This window comes from Hyalella azteca, unplaced genomic scaffold (genome assembly GCF_000764305.2).
Source record: "Hyalella azteca isolate HAZT.00-mixed unplaced genomic scaffold, Hazt_2.0.2 contig14024, whole genome shotgun sequence".
Classification (NCBI taxonomy): Eukaryota; Metazoa; Arthropoda; class Malacostraca; order Amphipoda; family Hyalellidae; genus Hyalella; species Hyalella azteca.
Window position 1 is genome coordinate 100,165 of NW_025943925.1, and position 24,547 is coordinate 124,711.

Sequence of the window (24,547 nt, forward strand, 5' to 3'; positions counted from 1 at the left end):
CGTTATTTTTACGTTATATGCCTGGTGGGAGCTGTTGCATTGTAATTGCATTCTATGCTATCACAAATCTATGAAAAATGTATGTAAGTTGAAGTATGAGATGTGAAGAACACTAATATAATAATCTACGGATGTAAGGCCTATATATGTAAACTATAGTATGAGTGCTGGGATACAGAAAATAATCACGAAATCTTGGAAATGAATTAAATAGTGGAAAATTAACGAGAAATGTCTAGATTTAACGTCCAAATTCTGGGTTTAGTGTTTAAATATTGGAATTGATATTCAAATGCTGAAATAAATGTTAAAATACAGGAATTTATGTCTAAATTAGCTTGAATGAAGTTTCAAATGCTCGAAATGAGCCCAAACAATTTATAAGACCTTCAAATTCTGGATATGAGCTCATAGCATCTTAAAGTAAACTTTAAAATCAGTTGTACGCTTATATGATTTTCTTTTGTTTGTACTAACCTGTTATAGAACAAAAAAGTCCCTATTTTTCTCAATGAAAATAGCATCCTATCATTTTCATTTTTAAGATGAAATTTAAAACGCACGCAAACTGATGTTGGAAGCGTGACTTTATTAAGTCATATATAACAAAATTTAATCCAAAAGAATTGATTCCAAACACCGAAAACGATCATTGATTCCTCGCATTCTAGTACTATTATATTATTCAATTTTAAACTCGAAAATTTTCATCATTATTTGACTTGAAACATTCGTTCAGGGAAGTTCAAATAATTCCTTTATTTGAATTTTCAACCTCAACAAATATTTTTCCTTTATTTTCAACAAGAACGTAGCTTAATCAACCATATTTATTCATTGCAAAATTTTAGCTCAGGGATGAGTACTATAAATGAAAATTGTCCTATGAATTACAGTTTTCTGACGTAAATTTCACGAGAACTGCCGTTATTCCCAATAATGGCAGTTCTCACCAATAATATTCCCAATATTTATTCAAAACGATGAGATAAACCTGGTCCAAATAGAGATGCACTTTTTGTTTTTTGTGGGTCACCCTTACCAAGTTTGGCTCGACAAAATGTTGTGTCAGTGCCACATTCACTCGCAGTGAGTAAGAATATGTGCCAATATTTGGACAACACGTCCCATTGATTTTCCTGCGTGTCAGCCTCGTCAGCGAGCCGACAATCCCGTCTAACTTTGCGAGGCAAAAATCCAACGCGACTCTGAATCAATTTAAGTGGCTCCTCAATAATGCAAAAATGAACCAATATTCGGGCCTGTGAGCTAATGAGTTTGTCAGCTCGCTAATGAGACTGAGGCTCTCATTAGCGGACGAGATTTGATCGGGGCGTCATTGGCGTATTGGACGCCGCACAATTGAGACGGCTTGGGCTATTGGCTTGATTGGCGCAGGCGTATGGGCTCGGGAAAATTGGAAATGTTCTGCCAACACTTCTATTTCTGATGCAAGTAGAGATTGATGACGTTATATATGTATAGTTCATTTCTTTAAATTTTTGAATAATTTGTTCTTGATTCTGGAGTATGTTTGATGAGATTTATTTATGAAAATTGTTATACTAATAGTCTGTTTTCCTAAATACTAATTATTAAACTAAATTGTTATACTAGTTATTTGTCTTACTATATACTAGTTGTTAAACTAAATTGTTATACAAATTGTTTGTTATCCTAATTACTAGTTGTTAAACGAAATTGTTATACTAATTGTTAGTTATACCAAATACTAATTAGTAAAAAAAATTTTTAGACTAATGGTTGTACTAAGCTGTTTTATTAAATGAATTGTGTCCAGATTAACGCACGTTTTCTTCTTAATTAAATAATGAAGCAGAAATTTGAGACAGAAAATTTATCAAGTTGAACTTCTATTTTTGGCAATAGTTCATTTACGTGTCAGATGATATTTTCTGAAACTTATATGGCAATTAGGGTAATGGCAAATTTTCCAGACATTTCATTCATATTTGTTTCTACTGAAAAAATAACGTTAAAAATGATCGGTTGAAGAATTTTTATCGAAAGATCCGTTTTTATTTTGTGGGAAATCAAATTAATAAAATTTCAAAATTCAAGCAAACAATTATTCGTTGGGCAGCACTAAAAACTTAGAATGGATCTTTTGTGAGGAAATTTAATTTTGGATCTTAATTAAAAGTAATCATTATACATGGTTCTGCGTTATATTTAGTAATAGATCACAATTTTTGCAATCAATTATTAGAAATCTATTGAAAAATCAATCCATGTGCAGATCCGCAAATTGGAAGTTACATACTGCATCTGCTAATTGCCGACAATAATTCACCGTTGTTGGGAAATTAATCTTATTGTGCCCTGTCCATATAGTGTTAAATGAACATATTACATTATTACATAACGTGACATTACCATATATGTTCAGGTAGGCACTAATGGTGTGATGAGGTATAATAACACCATTAGCTTCATCACTACAGGTAACTTTTACCTACATGCATTCAGAATAATGTTCAAACACCATTCTCACACATCACACACCCACACAATGTACACACACCGCCCACACATACCACCCAACCTAAACACAACCTCACCCCTCTTCCCTCGACCAAGCATGTAAACAAAGATGCTCGCAGTAAAGAGCTTCATCCAAAGACCCTCATCTGAAGAGCCTCATCGAAAGACTCCAAGCCAAAGACCCACAGTTATAGACCATCAGCCGAAGAACCTTATCCAAAAACCTTCATCCAAAGACCCTCATCCAAAAATCCTCAGCCAAACACCCTCAGCCGAAGACCAGCATCCAAAGACTCTCATCCAAAGACCCCCATCTAAAGTCCCTTAGCCGAAGACCGTCATCCAAAGACCCGAATCAACCGAAGACTCTCAGACATAGACCCTCAGCCGAAGACTCTCAGCCATAGACCCTCAGCCGAAGACTCTCAGCCATAGACCCTCAGCCAAAGACCTGCATCCAAAGACCCTCAGCCGAAGACTCTCAGCCGAAGACTCTCAGCCGAAGACTCTCAGCCAAAGACTCTCAGCCGAAGACCCTCTAGAAGCGGCAGTTCGCCGATGCCAAATTCATGTCAGAAATGTGATGACGCTCGAGAGCCTCTCACTCAATCGTGCGCTTATTAGCCTCCAGTAATGAGGCGTGTGTCAACTATGTCAACTGGGCTGTGTCAACTGGCGACGTGTGCTGTTTGAAATTTCCTGGAGGTTGTGTCCAGTTTTCCAAATTTCCAGTCAACTCACGGCTGTCAACTGGGGCTGTGTCAACTGGGGTTGTGTCAACTGGAGGCTATGTCAACCAGGGGCGTGTGTCAAATGGGCTGTGTTAACTGGGGATATGTCAACTGGCAACAACGTTCGCCTGACCCCATTTATTTATCTCCTTCCCTAAATCATCCAAACTCTCCTCATTCATCGCCACTCCCTCCATTCATCCCCACCATCAACTCATCCCCCTCCCCTCAATCATCTCGCACCAGAATCCCCAAACCCCAACCCTTAACTGTTCCTCCCATTCTGTTAATATTTGCATTCCCGATATTCCGCAAGCTATCAATTCACTTATTAACATTCCCCAGCATAGCCTCGTCTTCTCCCGTTTTCTACGCAGCCTAGCCAACTTATTCTAACTCCCCAATTCCCCCAGCCTCCTTCAGGCTCTGCCAGCCTCACCCAGCCTCGGCCAGCTTCGGCCATCCTTCTCCAGCCTCCCCCATCCTCCCCCAGCCTTTCTCAACCTCCCCCAGCCTTCCCCAGCTTCCTCTAGTCTCTCCCAGCCCCATCCAGCCTCCTTAGCCTCCCCCAGTCACCTCTAGCCTCCTCCAGCCCTTCCCACTCTACTCCAGCCTTCCCCAGCCTCCCCAACGCTCCCCCAACTTTTTCCAGAGTAAGGCTTCTGAGGCGCTGCTTCTTAACATGCAATTGAATAATGGCTAGATCCAGCTGCCACAGCTGCCACAACCGCCACTGTTGCAACTACTGCCGCAGCTGGTTCCACATGCCACAGCTACTACAGCTGCCTCAACTGCCACAGCGGAATGCTGCTTGCCATAGCTGCTGCCACAACCGAGGTAGCTGCCCAGATTTATACAACTTGCCGCTGTTGCTACAACTGAATCTAACTTGGTGCCGCTGCCACAGCTGCCATCGGAAGTACGCAGACCCCACCACCAACGCCTTGCCATCCAAATGTAAGAGTAATTCACCGCAAAGAGCAATTGCCACGGCCATACCACGGCCATACCACGGCCATACCACGGTTCTGGCAAATCTACTTCTTAACAACCCTAAAGTTTGTACGTCACCTCGAAGTTCCTAAGTAAAATTTTTAATTTGTGCGCTAAAATCTGATGGTGAAAAAACTTTAATATATATTTAATATATTTAAGTGACATTAAGATTTAGGATGTTTGTCAAGACTAATTGTTCTGCGGGATGTAACAATCCTGTTCTATTTTATAATATATTTTTTATTCAAATTTTTAATTTCTAGTGACTATTTCTCATATTGTTCTCCAGTATCTGTAGTGCCTGAGTAGACATGACTTAGCATACGGAGTTAATTACTCATTAATATGAATAAGAAAATGAATATTGCTTAGTAAAGTCCAATATATTTTCATGAATCTAATCCATCTTATGAAATTTTTTAACTGTAAACCGCAGCTTCGACGGGCAAGAGGAATAAGACCTAATAGATTGAAAGGAAAACAAAGAACGCAATTTTAATGCCGGAATTTTGTTGTTTTTGTTGGTTTCTCCGCAGTCAATTTGCCCGCAAACCTCATAACAAACTTGCTCTATTCCCCGTCCCTGGGGAGCTACACTTCCCTTCTTCGTCTCCCTCGTCCTGCCCCACCTCCCAACTTCCCCACTCCTCTTACACAAAAAGTTATATGCGCACATTGTCATTATATTACAGGCTTAATATACAATGGTATAATCATTATCATTATATCACAGGCTGAATATCAGCTCGCACTGATAGCAGAACTATTAATGATAATTGTACAGTACACAAATGTGCAGTACACACAGCACACTTCTCACTATTCATTCGACACTTACACTACTGCCACCTTAACCTGTCTCGTCATTTATACCATTCACCATCCTCCACACTTCAACCTATACTAGTTACCAACAACTTTATCATTCACCACTCACAGTCACTACCACCTATACCTACCATTCACCACTCACAGTCACCACCACCTATACCAGTCACCAGTCACAACCCCTACCTACCCCACTACCCCTATTCTCCCATCCCCCCTCCCCCATCACTAATTTCACGAAGACACATGATAAGAACTTAATTATCCAGGACTGGTCTCAGGTTACGGCGCAGCGACAACAAATGTCCGCCCCGGCAGCGTAAAGCGATTATTTCTTAAGTCGGTGTCTCGAGACGCCGACTTGCCTGCGCCAAATGTTGCCGACTTTTCGGCTACATTTTTGGAGGAAACAAACACACAAACTTTGCTCCGTGCTTGTTGGAGGAGGTTTGTGTGATTGCTGTGTGGATGCGAGCTGAATTTGTGAGCGTTTGTGTAATTGCTGTGTGGCAGTGAGCTAAATTTGTCAGCGTTTGTATAATTTCTGTGTGGGTTTGTGTGATTGCTGTGTTTATACGAGTGGAATTGATGTGCGCCCGTGTGATTGTGAATGCGTGTTTGTGTAACTGCTGTGTGGGAATTCAATTGTGAGCGTTTGTGCTGTATGGGTGACTGTTGGGTGAGTGGTGAAATGGTGCGCAAATGTAGAAAGCATTCGTAAGTTTTATAACTCCAAAGAGTTGAATCAGCAATAATTGCTATTTCAATTTTAACTGTTGTGTGAACATGAGCTTTATAAATGAACAATTGCAGGGAATTAATGATATAATAATAAAATAATTGACGATATAATAAGCAGGTATTGGTATGACTGCATAAATTGTTAATATTTCCATCCAACTTTTTTTGATTTTATATGCAAATCTCAAACTAAATTTTTTATTGTTATACAAATTGTGACGCTCACGATAAGCATTCGGGTCACGCAGTTGAATAATTTCAAATTTAGAGTGAAGTAAAATATAAGTAAACCACTCCACTACGTGTTTTTTCGCATATAGGAATGGTTCATAACTTTCATTTTTCCGAATTTAAATATTAAATTCTACAGGTTTTTGTTACTTCTAGAAATGTTAGCCTAGAGAAATTATATATTTTCCGTCGAATTAGATTCTCGCCTTGAAAATTTTTAATGGAAGATAATTTTTATATTAAATTTGATTCACTTATCGAACTTTTTTTCCCTGAAAAGCAATAAATTTGACTTGTCAATTAGATTCTCACATCGAAATTCTCCTTCAAAACCAATAATTTTTTTCCCCTGGACAGGCAGAGCGGAGAATTTGTTGCCGGACTCTGACATCCGCAGCGCAAAAACCGGAATAACTTCGGCTTCATTCGAGTCCGCCTCCAAAGTTAATAGGAACAATTATATTTCAGCCCAAGTTTCGACGGGTTCACAGTCAAGTCCTTCAAAAGAATTAACTCATCTCGCAATGTAATTACAAAAAGGCTCTACGTCCACTAACAAACTTCTACAATTTCTTTTAGTGAATTTTCCGAGTTTAGGCCGAATAAAAATGATAGTGGAAAAAGTTTGTCCGAATTATGACTCGCCAAAACTGCGGGGAAACGACGAGAAAAATTGGATGCTCTCGCTCTGCTATTTTTGAACTTTTTTATGCGTTTTTAGTTGATTTGCTGATCGTGTTTCAACATTAATTAATATTCTTCACTGCAAATTATTTTTGTGGAACTGTTGTAATCAATTCATAACAATTAATTAATAATATTCTTTACTAGAATAATTTAAACTCGCATATTTACTACCTTTGTCATCGCAAAATTTCTTCATAACATCTTAGCGCTGTTATTTATTATTAATTGTCATTATTAACATCGAAAAAAGTAACTATAAATATTGCATATTAATATAAAAATCAGAATTGAGGTTTACTAACACATTAGAATAAATAATTTAAAGTTATGATAACTGGCACATTAATATATATATAGCGAAAGTTATTCTTATTTCTCCTTAAATGCCGATTTGTCTCCATGAATTTTCTCATAAGGCTATCAGTTTATCATCATGAAATTACCTTATCCTCCAAAACTTCCGCTCCAAACATCTGCCGATTTCCATGAATTTTTCTTTTAAATACTCCATTTATCTACATGAAACACCTCTTTAAAACGTCACGTAACTATTATCTATTCATTTACTGTCAACTTATAATCGGCAGCAAGACGTAGCTTATTTTCATCACCGTACAGAAACCTCTAAAAATTTGAATTTTAAACCAACAAATTCACGCGAAATATGATATGAGTGGAACTGATATGCCACTTTGATGTGCGGCTAAACTGGGTCATAATGACCCACAAAAGAGCAAAAAAGTGAATTAATTAATTAATCGCATAGAGAATTTAATGAAAGCGAATCAATAATTAATTAAAAAGTGAATTACTTGAACTGAGTCTCAGTCATGACTCAGTTCCTCTGGGTGATGATGACTCACCTGCACCCGCGCCTCCGTCAGGCTGATCTTCATGGCAAGCTCCTCGCGGGTGAACACGTCGGGGTAGTGCGTCTGGGCGAACGCCTTCTCCAGCTCCTCCAGCTGCCAGGGTGGGTGAAATAATGGGTAAATAATGGGTGAAGTGATAGGTGAAGTGATGGGTGAAGTGATGGGTGAATTGATTGGTAATGAAATGGGTGAAGTGATGGGTGAAGTGATGGGTGAAGTGATGGGTGAAGTGATGGGTTAAGTGATGGGAAGTGATGGGTGAAGTGATGTGTGGAGTGATGGGTGAAGTTATGGGTGAAGTGATGTGTGAAGTGATGGGTGAAGTGATGTGTGAAGTGATGGGTGAAGTGAGGTGTGAAGTGGAGGGTGAAAGGATGGGTGAACAAAAAGTGAGATAATGGGTGCAATGTTGGGTAAAATAAAATAATCAACAAATTGCACGTAATTGAATGATTGCCGCAGACGTTGTTTTTTTCGTTCGAAGTAAATTTCAACAGCCTTAAGTCGTTCATTTTTTTGGTCTGTAATGTGCACCAGCTAGCTTCAAAATTATTAAGATTTGATTCTAGTAATTTTAATATGAAGGAGTATTCGATGAATTTCGGATTATTCAACCGCTTCTCAATCAAAACTTGCTATTTTGTCACGACTTTCTGTTTATTGTGCGGAAAATAGTTGTAATTGCGATGCCATTATTTAAAAATATTGAATTATGAGATATTTCTTGAATTTGGGCTCACTGAAGGATCAGTCGAGATGCTGCAATCGCATGAGGCAAAACGATGAGAAGTGATAAAATCCTGAAATCTGTTTTAATACGTGTACAGTTTTAAAAGCTAACTTAGCACAGATGTTCTTCTGTTTTTGTTTGACCTAACTCTACCTGTTATACACACCTGTTATATGTTCCATTTAACGCACCTGTTGTAAGGAGAACGTGGTTCTGTTGCGCCTCTGTTTCCTCCTGACGAAGGTGTCGTCGTGGAGCTCAGGATGGTAGCCGTAGCTTGAGTCTGATGAATAAAAATTAATTCATTGTGAAACTATGGATGAAATTTCTTTATGTTGAAGTACGTATTAAATTAATTGATGCTTTTAATGTAGCGAATTAATACAACCTCGATATTATGGTGCCATACGGTCGATTGCTAAAAAATTGTTACCGATCACGAAAACTGTTCCCGATTTCGAAAAATGTTACAGATTACGAAAGCTGTTACCAATCACTAGAACTAAAGTTTAACTTCTCCAATTCTTGTAAAAAATATGTTTTCACTCCTAGTGCTCCTAATTGCTTCGCTCTCAAAAAACACTTCGAATAAAAATTTATTTCGTTTTCAGTTGTTTAAAATTCACCCTTAAAAACAGCGAAATTTTTTCTTCTAATTTAAGAGTTGGCTTTTCTCGAACACCGGTCTAGTGCCTCCTGCCACATACTTAAGATTTGAGTGATTTCTACCGGAAACGAATTTTTCAAATAAATAAAATACTTATCTATTAAAAAGCTTATTGACTTTCGATTTATCCATGCAATCGGATATCGAGTACCGTAGTTTGAATAAAACATATCTATTTCTTCTTTGCTTTTTACAAATTTCTGACTTTCACATAATTTTTGTCCACTTAAAAACCACATCAAAAATATTCTTTTTTTCTGCAAATATTCCTGGTTCTCAATCACAGCTGTGATCACGTCACCTATTTTGAGAGTTCATTGCCTATTCCTCACAACACTCTCGGCCGTGAGGGCTACCCTCGGACGTCCCGTAGGGTCCAAACAAAGGGTCTTCTCCCCTCACTCTAGACCCTGCTTCTCGCACTCACATTTACTCGCACAATTGAACATGTAAACAGAATATACACACCACACATGGAGAAGCTGTGTGCTCATCTCCACTTGAATATCCCTCACTTCGATGTCCCTCACATGCACCCAGAAAAATTACTATGTCAGATTGTCCAGGCATTAACACACTTGCTGCACGTAGCGTTGATACGCACTTTTTTTGCTGAGCCGGACCGTGTCAAGATAACCCACACAAGGGCGAAAAGTTTATCGCAATTTGGACAGCATCCCACTAATTTATTTGAGTGTAAATATCCGTGGCAGCTCCCCTCAGCAATAAGGACGATTACCGTAGTCAATGCGTCGTCACCGGGCGACGTGACGTGGTTTACACCTTCTTATTGACACGTCAGCAGACACGTAAATGAAACAAACTGATGAACCTAATTGCTACTTGAATTGTTATGATAACTGAGGAAAGTAGTTAGTAAATTAGTTATTTACTAATTACTTTAAAATTAGTAAAGTAATTAGTAAATTGGCTAATCGCTTGGCGTAACTCAAGGTTTAAATGAGTCCAAGACAATGACCTAAAATCATGACGTAAGAGACACATGAATGAAATTATTAAGTGGAAAAATTATAAAAAAAAAATCGTTAAAAATAATTGAAAAGCTAATCAATTTTCTTTTATTCCTCACAAACTGTCAAGAAATCTGAATTAAAACGAGGGAAAGCTTTTCGGTTGTAGCGTTGTTAATCTAATTATTTCAACCACCAGTTAAAACGATTAAACAACATTATAAATTTAATGCAAAATAATAATTTTTAAAAACGTTGCAGAGGAATGTTTACAATGAAAAATCTAAAACATACATGAGAAAATATGAATAAACAATGAATTATTAGTTGTGGCAATATCCCGTGTTTGTTGTAATGGTTTCCTTATTACACAATGGTTTTGTGTAATTAATTCAATTATTTAAATTAATTAATTGAATTATTTAATTCACTGAAAAAGTTGTGTTACTTCATTATTTACAATGCTTACATACAGAATGGTTTTGTTGCATAATTTAAAATGGTTACACCGACAAATAATTAATGGTTGCACAGGTAAAGAATAGTTTTTCAAAATTAATTGTAATGATCGCTCGCATACAGAGTACTTTTATTCAATTATTTTAACACACATACAAAAATAATTTTGTTGCATTTTGCAATAGGCCCATCCATACAATATATATATATATATATATGTTTTTTTATTATATGTTATGTTCAAACTCATACAGAATGGTTCATGCCCTAACGTAATGGCTGACAGATTAAGGATTTAAAACATTACAGTTAAATTCCAGAGCAAGGCTGGAATGTTCAAAAGAAGGTTATTTATCCAGTGCAAGCCTTTGTTCAAATACCGCATTGTTTTATTCATATGGTAATCAATAATTAATTGTATCTTATTTTAATTTTGTAACTACAATTATTAAAAAAATTAGAGGGTTGGAGTGAAGGGATGTTTACTAAATATAATAAATAATTTTGGTTTGAGGGTTCATAATCTAAAATAATGTTGCATCTGAAGTATTTGTGATATGTACAGACTCAGTTATTGCTTCATCATTATTTATTTTTAACATTGATTCCTTATTAAACATTATTATTTTATCTTATTTCTCATTTTATAATATCTATTTTCTTCGTATCTTCTGTTCAATTTGTTCCTCTCTGATTGATGAGTTGGTGGATACGTAACAGGCGGTGAATACTCACATGGATGAGTTGGTGGATATGGGAAATCCAGAGGTGGAAGTCTGGGAGGAGTTGGAGGATGAAGGGATGGAGGGCAGTGGTAGCAGAACATGCTGGATCCTGCAACAGAGAGAAACGTTGACACGAACTTTAGTTAGGTACAAAAAGTTCTATGAGTTACATCAAAAATATGGCATCTAAATTGTGGCATCAAACACATGGTATCCAAAACGTGGCTTCCAAAACTTAACATCCAAAACGTAGCTTCCAAAACTTAACATCCAAAAAGTGGCTTGCAAAACTTAACATCCAAAACGTGGCTTCCAAAACTTAACATCCAAAACGTGGCTTCCAAAACTTAACATCCAAAACGTGGCTTCCAAAACTTAACATCCAAAACGTGGCTNCATATCGCAGCACAACTGCTTCACTTCAATGGGTGGGAGGCATATCGCAGCACAACTGCTTCACTTCAATGGGTGGGAGGCATATCGCAGCACAACTGCTTCACTTCAATGGGTGGGAGGCATATCGCAGCACAACTGCTTCACTTCAATGGGTGGGAGGCATATCGCGGCACAACTGCTTCACTTCAATTATGGTCGTCAGCCTCGAATACCGTCTGCCTAATTGATGAGTCCTCTTCACACCCCTCCCTTTCCCCTCACTCCTCTGACTCCCATCACTTTTCTCACCCCCTCACCCTCCCACCTCCCCTCACACTCCTAACTCCCCTCACTTCCTCACTCCCCTCACTTCCTCACTCCCCTCACTTCCTCACTCCTCTTCACACGCCCTCACTGCTCCCCTCTTCTAACAGCTTCATATCCCACACAGGGAATCTCTCTCTCCCTCTCTCCCTTCTTACCACACTCCCCCTCGACTGCTGCACTTCATTCCATGAGACTCCAATCTCCCCTATACCTCAACCCCTCAACTTCTCTCCCTAGCCTCCTCCACCCTCCCCTACCTTCCCCAACTCCCCAATCACCCCTTCACCCCCCTTTACCTCCGTCACCCCTTCACCCCCCTTCACCCCTTCTCTTATACACATCTAGATGTGTATAAGAGACAGTACCACGGTTCTGGCAAATCTACTTCTTAACAACCCTAAAGTTTGTACGTCACCTCGAAGTTCCTAAGTAAAATTTTTAATTTGTGCGCTAAAATCTGATGGTGAAAAAACTTTAATATATATTTAATATATTTAAGTGACATTAAGATTTAGGATGTTTGTCAAGACTAATTGTTCTGCGGGATGTAACAATCCTGTTCTATTTTATAATATATTTTTTATTCAAATTTTTAATTTCTAGTGACTATTTCTCATATTGTTCTCCAGTATCTGTAGTGCCTGAGTAGACATGACTTAGCATACGGAGTTAATTACTCATTAATATGAATAAGAAAATGAATATTGCTTAGTAAAGTCCAATATATTTTCATGAATCTAATCCATCTTATGAAATTTTTTAACTGTAAACCGCAGCTTCGACGGGCAAGAGGAATAAGACCTAATAGATTGAAAGGAAAACAAAGAACGCAATTTTAATGCCGGAATTTTGTTGTTTTTGTTGGTTTCTCCGCAGTCAATTTGCCCGCAAACCTCATAACAAACTTGCTCTATTCCCCGTCCCTGGGGAGCTACACTTCCCTTCTTCGTCTCCCTCGTCCTGCCCCACCTCCCAACTTCCCCACTCCTCTTACACAAAAAGTTATATGCGCACATTGTCATTATATTACAGGCTTAATATACAATGGTATAATCATTATCATTATATCACAGGCTGAATATCAGCTCGCACTGATAGCAGAACTNGCCATTATACGCCCCCTATTGGCCCCTCCTGCACATTCCATTAGTCATGACGCGGGGTGAGATAAGAATGATGTTCCCGCGCGTATATGTTGTATATGTTAACCTGAGAAAAGGGATTCAATGTAAAGGTAAAACACATCCTAACTTCAACTTATCTTTATATTTGGTGGTGCGTTAAAATAATTACAGATGTACTGGTACGTACTGGTACAAAGCGTGCTGCATTGCTATTGGGGTGTACTTATTAAAATGCCAAGCCCGTATATAGACTTAACTTACGCCAACTGATGGCTGTCTTGCTCAAGTGATGTTGTTGATACCGACTCATTGTCTAGCGCGTCTAGCGAATATTGTGTCTAAATTTCAGACACACTTTATAATAAATCCCATACATACTATAATCCTATATTCCATTCTATATTCCCAAAATATAACTAGAACAAGATGTCTGACAAATATGCAGGTTCCTCACCCCTAGCGTTCACCCGCGCACCACAACTAATCCATTAGTTACTCAGTCCTACAATTACCACTCATCCCTGCCACTCCTGTCACTCCTGCCACTCTCGATCCATTAGTTACATAGTCCTGCAGCATCCCTCACTTACCCTCGTATATTCCTAGCCTCTTGTTCCTGTTCGGCCAAACCTAAAAGATTTTTTGTTGTTTCTTTGCTCCCGCGAAATAAGGTTCGTATCGTCGCCACGCAAACGCAGCTGATTTATTTGTGACTCTGGCACGTGTGACTCTGGCACGAAAGTGACTCTGGCACGAGTGACTCTGGCACGAGTGACTCTGGCACGAGTGACTCTGGCACGAGTGAATCTGGCACAAGTGACTCTGGCACGAGTGACTCTGGCACGAGTGACTCTGGCACGAGTGACTCTGGCACAAGTGACTCTGGCACGAGTGACTCTGGCACAAGTGACTCAGCAACAAACATGACTCATGGACAAACTGCCACGCCACCAAGCGACTCTGCGGCCAGAGTCTGGACTCAGGCCGCCTTTGATCGGCTGCCTCTAATGACCAGATCAAACTACGCGCTTTGTGTCTTTTTTCCCTTGTTATTTTCCCTAGATTTTCCTGTTGTTGTTTTTTCTTGTTCTTTTTATGTGGGATTTTGTCGGCGGTGATTAACGAGAACGCGATTTTGGCGGGATTTGGAAAAATAAATTTGGACGAGGATCAAGAATATGTGGAATATAAAGAAATAAATACTATATAAAAATGACTAAACTTGAAAACTCAGGAAAAGAACATGAGTTACCCAGAAATTAACGTGAAATTTCCAAGAAAGAAACTTGAAATCTCAAAAAAATACAATTTCAGTAAAAAAATGTGAAACCTCATGCAATAAACATGGAATCTCAAGAAAAACACATAATTTCATTTTAAAAATTCATTAAAAAACGTGAAATCTCCAGTAAGAATACGAATTTCCCACTAATGGTACGCAAAAAATAAATTTGTCACATATGTAGAATTTGTCTTTGACAAATTTATCATTTGTCAAGAAATGACAAAAAGCGCATAGGGCGGTGAGAACTATTTGATTTAGACTGCGAGTTCTGGAACTTATCAATAAATTTACCCAAAATCCTAGAATCGTAATGATCATTCCAGAAATTCTATAACGACAGCTGATTAATTGATGATTTTCATAATCTAATGCATAGTTTATTTTCGTATGAAAATTAATGTATCATTTTTGTTATGCAATGCATTTTTGTACTGAGTATTTCCATGATAAATGCGTTATATATTCCGAGAAAGAGACTGATTAATAATTGAACTAAAATCAATGCAAACTATGTATGTCATCTTGCACCGCTATATAATATGTTCGCCTCATGCTATCAAGAATCTATAAATATTTTAGAGCTAAATAAAAACTGACAAATAACTATGTTATTTGTAGTGTTAATTTTTAAGAACATTTCTATTTCGTTCAAAATAACGAAGTTTTTATCAGTAAACTGATAAAAAAATAATTTATTTATCAGATATATCTCAGATTGTGGCTAATAATTGACTGTATTTTACTCATTACAGATCGAGAGTTTCAATCAATTTTGAATTATACAAAAGCGTTCATGGTTATCGTTAATTAAGTACAACTTTTTGAATAAAAAAAGAATGATAAAACTTCTCATTTTAATCCACAAATCATTATTATCCTAATCTTTTTCATTATACGACCAATCTTTCAAACCACGTAATTTATTCCATTAACCATTTTCGGTGCAAATACTCGAGAAGTTCATGAAATTGAGGAAAGCGAGTGTGTACTGCGCCACAATGAAGCATTCACTTATATTCCCCCCCTTAATGCGACATAATGAACGCTACCAAGACTCATGTTGACTTACCATTACCATTACAGCAATCCAAGGACGGGACAAAAGAACAAGCGGCCTCTTAAACATGTTAAATGTTGGCCCGACCCTCGAAAAGTCTACGGCAAACTTCTCACTCATTCGAGTATGGCAAAGAGATGGCATGATATACCATGCTGGCAGACTTAAGAAGATGGCATGAGATGGCATGGTGGCAGACTTGAGAAGATGGCATGAGATGCCATGATGGCAGACTTGAGAAGATGGCAATGGTGGCATACTTAAGAAGATGGCATGAGATGCCGTGGTGGCAGACTTGAGAAGATGGCATGAGATGCCATTCCTGACTCAAGGCATATTTGAGTGTGACAAGGAGATGGCATGAGATGCCATCCATGCCAAACTCCAAGCATTTTAGAATATGGCAATGAGATGCCATCGTTGCTACTTGCCCACAGATTTTGACTTTTGATAAACTTAATAATTTTTACAGTTAAATGACCGTTGGCACTCGTGGAAAGTTATACCCTCACATTTAGGGATGAATGTTATTTAATTGTAGTTCTATCTGAAAAGTATTGTACAAGTTACAAGAAAAATGATTAAATTGAAAATAAGGTTAGATATGACAGAACATAACCCCATTTGCTAAAAATCTTGTCAATAATAAAAATTTAAAATTTATGCTACTTAGCTCATTCAAATAGTATTTCTTATTGCTTATGCAAAAATTCAAGTTAGGCATTTATGCATTAAAACAAAATAATATCATTTATGAAATTTTTAGTAATAAACCCTAACAAAATTCAATGTATGCTTCAGCCTCCGCCCAAGAGTTATGTTCGCGTTAGAGTTATTCTGGGTCTGGTTGGCTACCTGATCGCAATCAGCGACTAGTCAGAACCTCCTGGCCGACTTTATAGTCTCCTGAGAGTAGGGCAAGAGTTGGCAGAATAAGGACCAGGCGCTTGTAGCTGTCTGATTCAGGGACCGGAATGTAGACCGAAAAGCGGACATAGGGACGCTGGTGGACTTTGCTCCCCGAGTCCTAGGCGTTCCTTAATCAAGAGCCGCCCTAGGCTCTAAATTTTGTTAGGGAAGCAATTAAATAAGATAATTAATATCATACTAATCCAAACTCATTCAAGAGTATAATAGAAAAAAAGATGATCTGAAGAAAAGGTATATGCCAGATCTAAATTTTATGCTGAAAATATGAAAAATATTTTTACTGAAACTATGAAAACTCTTCTATTATATTGTTTAGATGTTTGGAAAATATATACATGATTTTACTAGTCCTTTTATAATGAAATAAATTGTATTCACAATTTCAGACTATAACATTTCAGAGGGGTTTTCTATAACAAAACATATACAATTTATACAGTTACACCACCAAATTATGCCAGCGGTGTCACCGCAGTGTGACACCAATTTATGATGTCACAGTTAAGAAGATTATATTGATGCTGATTATAATCACATCTGCATATCAATTTACCATCGATTTGATAAATTATATATTACATATTTACTATGATGTATAACTGATAAATAACTGATATTGCATTCCGGATATTGATTGCAAAGTCCACATTGAGAAACTAATGAGTCAAATTGTCCAATTAGTGATAAACTTTCTACAAGTAGCACTGATACGACTTGTTGCAGGGACAAACCGGGTCGGGATGACCCACACAAGTGCAAGAAGTGCATCAATATTTGTACAAAGTGTCGCTCATTTTTTGACACACAAGTGCAAGATGTACATCAATATTTGCACAAAGTGTCACTTATTTTTTTGAGTGAGACTTGGTCTGAAATAAAAAGACCGGCGCCAAGACCCCACGCAAGACTCGTCGCCTCGTAAACTTGGTCTTTATTAGTATTTTATTTGAATGGAATTGGACAAATCCTATAAGGCGGAGAGGCCGGCGGCTAGCATCTGAATTTTGCGGATTTTAGGCCGGACGTCGGCGCGGATACAGCCGAGCAAGCGACCGTTTATCCGCCGGCTAGGACGGCTGCAGTCCAAAACACCCGCGACACTCAGGAAAATCTGTGGGTCGTATTGTTCTGGAATAGTGATATACTTTCTATATATATATACACAACAGTATATGTCTATATATATTGATATACTTTCTGCATGAAGCATTGATGAGCTTATTGGAGTTTCGTGGAGTTAGTGGCAAGTGGCTGGAGTTTGGTGGAGTTTGCTGTAACTTGTGTTTGTTTAACTTTAAAATATTTAGGTGGAGTTGCAGTGGTTGTGTGGGGTTGCAGTGGTTGTGTGGGGTTGCAGTGGTTGTGTGGGGTTGCAGTAGGGTTGTACTGCAAGTTATGTACAGGAAAGTAAGGGTAAAGTTTATGCTGTAGCAGCTAAAGTTGGCCAAAGTTTGAGAAGTTATGGAAAAATGAACATGTGGCAAACATTGAAGTTTGGGGAATAGGCTCCCATCCCCTCTTCCCCGCTCCCGAGGGAATGTGCTCCCAGTGTACAATGAGAAATATATATGAGTCACGTTGTCTAAATTGTGACACATTTTCAACTTCCACTGAACTAGGGGATAGTGGACCTATAGCAGTGATACGCAGCTTTTCCGGGCCAAAACTGGGTCAGGCTGAACCACCAACACGAGGACTAAATTAACAACTGCAGCAATATTCGGACAAAGTCTCGTTGATTTCAGTGAGTGTGTGTTGGAAGTGCATTATTGCAAGTATTAGCGACTAACACATCAAGCGGCGCTACGACTGATCGGTTTGGCTTGAGAATAAAATATATAGAAAATATAAAGTAAACATATAGAAAATATATAAAATGTTTGGAAAATATCTACAATACATAGAAAATATGTAAAATATATAGAAATCGGCCGATTTAGTGGTAGATTGAATTGCTGTGCGAAATTGGAGGGATAGGGAGGGAAAAGGCACTTTTTACAATCATGAAGCACCGTTTCCTAGAGTGGGTCAACCAGACCCATGCAAGTGTATTGGCCCGGCTAAGTGGCTCATCAGTGTTTCCGTCTGCCCTCTGCAATTGCGATGTGGGCGAGAAAGTGTGTCACTATTTAAATAACATCACCCACTCAGTTTTATGAGTGAGAAGTAAGCAAGATAATATGATGATATTGTGTGCTAATATCATGATGCATACACAGTAATCGAACTTGAAGCATATATAACATTTTCTTGTCCTAATTGAAGCTATATTAAAAATAAATTTGTATTAAAAAATAATAAATAAGAATTAGACGCAATGAGGCTAATTTTCTTTAGTTATGTGCATTTATTCAAAATATATATTCACGAGTGTTGGAATGATGAGTTACATTATATACTCCGCAGGTTAGAAGCTCATGAGTTATTTATTATGAAACTTATTCAACAAGAACGCAACATCCTGGAACAAGTTAAGACTACTATAAAATATTAATAAATATATATTAGGTAGCATATACTTATTAATAATAAATATAGTACAACATCAGACTTTCTCACCACCAAAAACTGCTACTATTTCAAGTTAATAAATAATTTTTAGACCATTAATTCATTAATAATTTTCAGACCACTAATTGAAATAGAATTTTTATTCCATTAATTCAATGTAAAATTTTACAATCAAGCCCATCTATGACCGCCGAAAATCGCTTCCCCGAGTATTACATTTTTATTCGAGATTTTCGGTTATCCAAAAATGACTGAAAATTTTCTAGCCGAAGACGTCGGAGCAAAGATTGGCTGTTAGCGGATATGATATTGCCGGTGATTGGTGGGATTGATGACAGGCCTCATCGCGATGGTGATTGAGGTCATGATTGGTGATTATTGGTGAGAAATTGCCGATTACCTGCTGAGAAATTGCGCCTCTGCAATCGCTGATTCCTGGATCGCTAAAGATCTGGCGCTGGGGCCGAGAGATCGAGCGGATCAATTGATTGACTTTGGCGGGAGAAGTTTAGCGAGGATTGCTGCAATCATGGCCGAGTTACGGCCGGTGGGAGGTAGATTATTGGCGGTGTCTTGAAGTTTAGTAAGGATTGTTGCAATCATGGCCGAGTTACGGCCGGCGGGCGGCCGATTATTGGCGGTGTCTTCGATAGAAGTTTAGCGAGGATTGTTGCAATCATGGCCGAGTTACGGGCGGCGGGAGGCAGATTATTGGCGGCGTCTTCGATAATCGAGACCAGGGTGCGATTATCGGAGGCACTAGAGATAATAAAAGACTTTCGGATGATTATAAGCGTGAAGGATTATTAGGGTCTTGTAGTGCTTTGCAAAGGGTTTGGGTGCTGTTAGTTTTAAATTATTTTAGGTTATTATTTAGCATGATACAGCATTGATTAATTTTATGATTAGTGGCCATTTACCCCTTTTCACCCAAATTTGACTTCTCATCGTTCATATCCACCAATCCATCCCAGCTTCACCCATTTTCTTCCCCCGCCCTCTCTTCCCCATATACTTCTCGCCTCACCCACCCCTTCTCCCCTCACCCACCCCTACTTCCCTCACCCACCACTCCCCTCACTCCTCTCACTCCCCTCACTCCCCACCCGCTCCCCGTTACCGCAAATATCCCAGCAATAGCAGCCCACTGCAACGATCTCAACGGCCCGTTATGCTTCGCAACAGTCCCTGTCTCGCCCGTTACAGACCCGCCCCCGCCCGTTAGGATTTAAAGTCCCTCGATAAGTACCTTTTGAGGACTCAGGACGGGGACGGCTGCTGGCGACGTCCCGTGGGACGTGTAATGTTACATTCCCGCGCTGCTCGCGCATCGATCGACGAGCGTCGCTAGCTGGGACGTCTGTTGCTGGGACGTCTGTTGCTGGGACGTCTGTTGCTGGGACGTCTGTTGCTGGGACGTCTGTTGCTGGGACGTCTGTTGCTGAGACGTCTGTTGCTGGGACGTCTGTTGCTGGGACGTCTGTTGCTGGGACGTCTGTTGCTGGGACGTCTGTTGCTGGGACGTCTGTTGCTGGGACGTCTGTTGCTGGGACGTCTGTTGCTGGGACGTCTGTTGCTGGGACGTCTGTTGCTGGGACGTCTGTTGCTGGGACGTCTGTTGCTGGGACGTCTGTTGCTGGGACGTCTGTTGCTGGGACGTCTGTTGCTGGGACGTCTGTTGCTGGGACGTCTGTTGCTGGGACGTCTGTTGCTGGGACGTCTGTTGCTGGGACGTCTGTTGCTGGGACGTCTGTTGCTGGGACGTCTGTTGCTGGGACGTCTGTTGCTGGGACGTCTGTTGCTGGGACGTCTGTTGCTGGGACGTCTGTTGCTGGGACGTCTGTTGCTGGGACGTCTGTTGCTGGGACGTCTGTTGCTGGGACGTCTGTTGCTGGGACGTCTGTTGCTGGGACGTCTGTTGCTGGGACGTCTGTTGCTGGGACGTCTGTTGCTGGGACGTCTGTTGCTGGGACGTCTGTTGCTGGGACGTCTGTTGCTGGGACGTCTGTTGCTGAGACGTCTGTTGCTGGGACGTCTGTTGCTGGGACGTCTGTTGCTGGGACGTCTGTGCTGGGACGTCTTGTCACTCTGACAGGATGTAGGAACGTCTCATCCAGCAGCACGTTCATCCTATAGGACGTATATATCAACTCTAACCCATTTCTGGATGTAACGATGGACGTACCATCCGGGTACAACAACGGGCCATACAAGCAAGACTATATCCTGCTATATAACACCATCATGACTGTAACCCACTATATAACATCACCTATACAATTACCACCTGCAAATTACACAACAAAAACTTGTCTTTTCCCAACACAGCAACCTGCACTAGGCAACGACAGCAACGGCAGCATTGTGGGCTTACATACGATAAACTAAATAATAATTGCCTTGAAACAATAGCCTAAATAATAATGCGATTAAATACAATACCGAAAATAATAATTCTTTGCAATACAATAACGTAAATAATGTTTCCGGCTAGATACAATAATATGGCATTTTCAAAACACCACAATAGCCTATATCCCCGCACCTATTAACCCATTTCCCCCACTTGTATCACCCCATTCCCCCGCACCTATTATCCCATTTCCCCACATCTATCACCCCATTCCCCCGCACCTATTAACCCATTTCCCCCACATCTATCACCCCATTCCCCCGCACCTATCAACCATTTCCCCCACATCTATCACCCCATTCCCCCGCACCTATTAACCATTTCCCCCACATCTATCACCCCATTCCCCCGCACCTATCAACCATTTCCCCCACATCTATCACCCCATTCCCCCGCACCTATTAACCCATTTCCCCCACATCTATCACCCATTCCCTTGCATCTATTACCCCATTTTTGCCGTTGCTCTTCACAAAACTCATTCAATATTCGCAGGCAATCAAGCGCCCGCCGTCGAGCCCTAACGTTTTAATTGTTAATCTGATACTTCAATATAAAGCCCTAATTCCCTAATTAATATCCTCATACTTTAATTATTTAATCAGAATTTTTGTTTCGGTAGCAGCGGCGAGTGATGCGTTCACGGAACGCGGGTTTGCAAACGCTTTACGTGAACGCGATTTTATTGCTTTGAAGTTGCTCAGGCTAATCTGATATACAATATACAGTAAATAATATACGTTTTAATATTCAATAATATACAAGCCTTGCGTCATCAATAATATTGAATTTATTGCAAAGCTATTGCGCATATACCTCTAAGTTTTGTAGGCATTTTCAACGGAACTATGAAAGATATTTATTCCTTATTGTTTCGACTCCAAAAAAATACGAGCCAATTTCGTGTTTTACAATTTAAAAATTGTGTTTTAGAATTACATGTTTTTGTTCCTGAAAAGTTGATACAATTAATTTCGCTAAATATTCATTGTAGTTGCGCGTTGCACTAGTGACGCAGAGCGGCACTAGCCGCTCAGTGACCAGTAAATTACCAATTAGTTCAGTCACTGGTAGTTTATGCACTGCTAATTAATATCAATTCTGCTGGCGAGATAATTACGGCAGCTAATGAGGCGAGTTAATATTAATGCATCTTATTAGTGCGTTAATTAGGAGCGATATGCTGAGCTGCCGCCGCTCTTCGGTACTGTTAATGTGTGGGGGGGACAGGGGGATAGGCTTAGGGGAATGAAGGGGGCTTGGGGAATGAAGGGGGGCTTATAGGGGAAGAAGAGGGGGTTTGCATGGGAGAAGAAGAGGATGCTTGGCGGATGAAGGGGGGCAATTGGGCATTTGGGGGATGAAAATGGGACTATAGGAGGGGGACTTAGTGAGCTGGAGAAAACGGGGGTTGGGAGGTCGAAAAGGGGAGAATCGAGGGTAATAAGGTGGGAGGGTATGAGAGTAGTGAGGGCCAGAGAGAGGGTCACGGTTAGCTACTGAATTGCTAACAACTTTTCACCCACAACCCGTTTCAAATTGCCACAAAATAATTTTTGAATATTTAAACGAGTTAACTGCCGTTCGCACTCAGATCAGATGCCATAAATATTCTACATGTAATAAATGTAATAGTATATTCTAAATTATATCAAAAGAAATTAAAGTGGCTATAGCTTTGAATTTCCTAAATAATCCTGGTATATAATTGTAATAGTACGGATAACTTAAAGCACATGTAGGAGAATGTTTTGAAAAAGACTTCAATTTATTGTATCCCTTCAATTTTGATCGATCTGGGAAATGCTGAATATGGATGTAGCAAATACCTATGTATATATTCACGGTGTGACGTTAATTCATGAATAATTTCCATTCCTAATTTGCATATATTTCTCTATCTACTTTTGCATCATTATTTTATCCAAATAATATAATAATAATAAAAATTGTTAATTACTAAGTTTGCACAAAAGAAATTGTAATTAGCAAGTCATAAATCTGTAAATTTTTCATCAAAATATCGAGAAAAAGGTTTTTTGATCCACATTCAAAACCTGAAAATATATAAAAAAAATTGTCCAAAATAATAAAATTGTAATAATAATTTCAACATTATAATTGGCAAATATATATATTAAATCTCTTTATATTTCAAGAGAAATTTATGGTTTTTACTTACCGAAATTCATTGCGAACTTCTGATGAAAACTTCTTAACTTCTTCTGTGAATTACTCTCGCAGTGACAAGCCTTTCTTCCTGGTGATGAACTTTCTTTCCTGGTGACAAACTTTCCTTTTTGCAGACAAACTTTCCTTTAAGGAGACGAACTTTCCCGCCTGCTGACAAACTTTCCCTCCTGGTGAAGAACTTTCCCTCCTGGTGACGAACTTTCTTTCCTGGTTGACGAACTTTCCTTTATAGAAACGAACTTTGCCGCCTGCTGACGAACTTTCCCTCTTGGTGACGAACTTTCTTTCCCGGTGGTGACGAACTTTCTATCTTGGTTCTGACGAACTTTCCTTCCTAGTGGCAAACTTTCCCTCCTGGTGACGAAATTCCTTCCCGGGGAGGAATAAAACAGTTTTATTCTTTTCAAGTTGATATCACAACTGTATTGTTTTTTCAGTTTAAAGCGTTCACTTTCTCTGCGCTAATATAAGGAACTAAACTTTCCTTCACTTTCACTCCCCGCAAGTCTACAGCGTTGAACATTAATTATAGGTAAAATACACACTTTGCTTCATTTTTCTTAATGGTATAAGTGCACAAACTTTTATCTCCTCACCAATTTTCACTTTCAGTCACTTCTCATCGCAATTTTTTGTGCCTTTAATTTTTTTAGTGAAACCAATCTGCGACGTTTATGAAATCTCCTCACAATGTTATTATACATCACAATTATCGGTCCCAGAAATGAACATTACAATTCTGTAATTAAAAATTCTGTTATAAAATTTTATGCAATTTCTTCAGCATTAACTTGCGTCAAATACTCAATGTTTTTCAAATAAATTAATTCGAAATATACGTTTCATTTACGGTATAAGTTTCAATTCATTGCGAAGTACAATTTATCTTAAGATGAACTGAACGAAACAAATTCAATCATGTTATGCCTTGATTTATTCATATTCATTTGCTAGCATGTCGGTTCTAAGGTGCTTAAAGTGAACAATATCAATGCGATCTGATAACTATAATTGGTAAAAATTATTATAGAATATCACCCATAAAACCTCAAAAGAGGTTCAATTATTAGCGTCGGCATTGATAAATGAATATAATATTGAGTCTGTTTTTTTTGTAATCTACGTGATTTTATTTCGGATATTTGGTTTGACGGCAGAATTGCTTTTTTCACCTGGTGTATAGATCAGA

General features: G+C 39.0%; 2 protein-coding genes across 2 annotated transcripts in view; both read right to left on the minus strand.

Annotated features, from left to right (window-relative positions):
* The window catches only part of LOC108676488 (homeotic protein ocelliless-like), a 37,309-nt gene extending 21,977 nt beyond the window's left edge, over positions 1–15,332 (minus strand). The window contains exons 1-5 of the mRNA XM_018164568.2: positions 15,324–15,332; positions 13,716–13,866; positions 11,154–11,252; positions 8,513–8,604; positions 7,583–7,684 (exon numbers count right to left, since the gene is read on the minus strand). Of these exons, the coding sequence (XP_018020057.2) occupies positions 7,583–7,684; positions 8,513–8,604; positions 11,154–11,252; positions 13,716–13,866; positions 15,324–15,332 (453 nt within the window). The remainder of the gene's footprint in view (positions 1–7,582; positions 7,685–8,512; positions 8,605–11,153; positions 11,253–13,715; positions 13,867–15,323) is intronic.
* A 4,726-nt stretch (positions 15,333–20,058) lies between these two features.
* LOC108676489 (bromodomain-containing protein DDB_G0280777-like) overlaps positions 20,059–24,547 on the minus strand; it is a 65,889-nt gene continuing 61,400 nt past the window's right edge. Inside the window, exon 7 of the mRNA XM_018164569.2 lies at positions 20,059–20,817. Within this exon, the coding sequence (XP_018020058.2) occupies positions 20,059–20,817 (759 nt within the window). The remainder of the gene's footprint in view (positions 20,818–24,547) is intronic.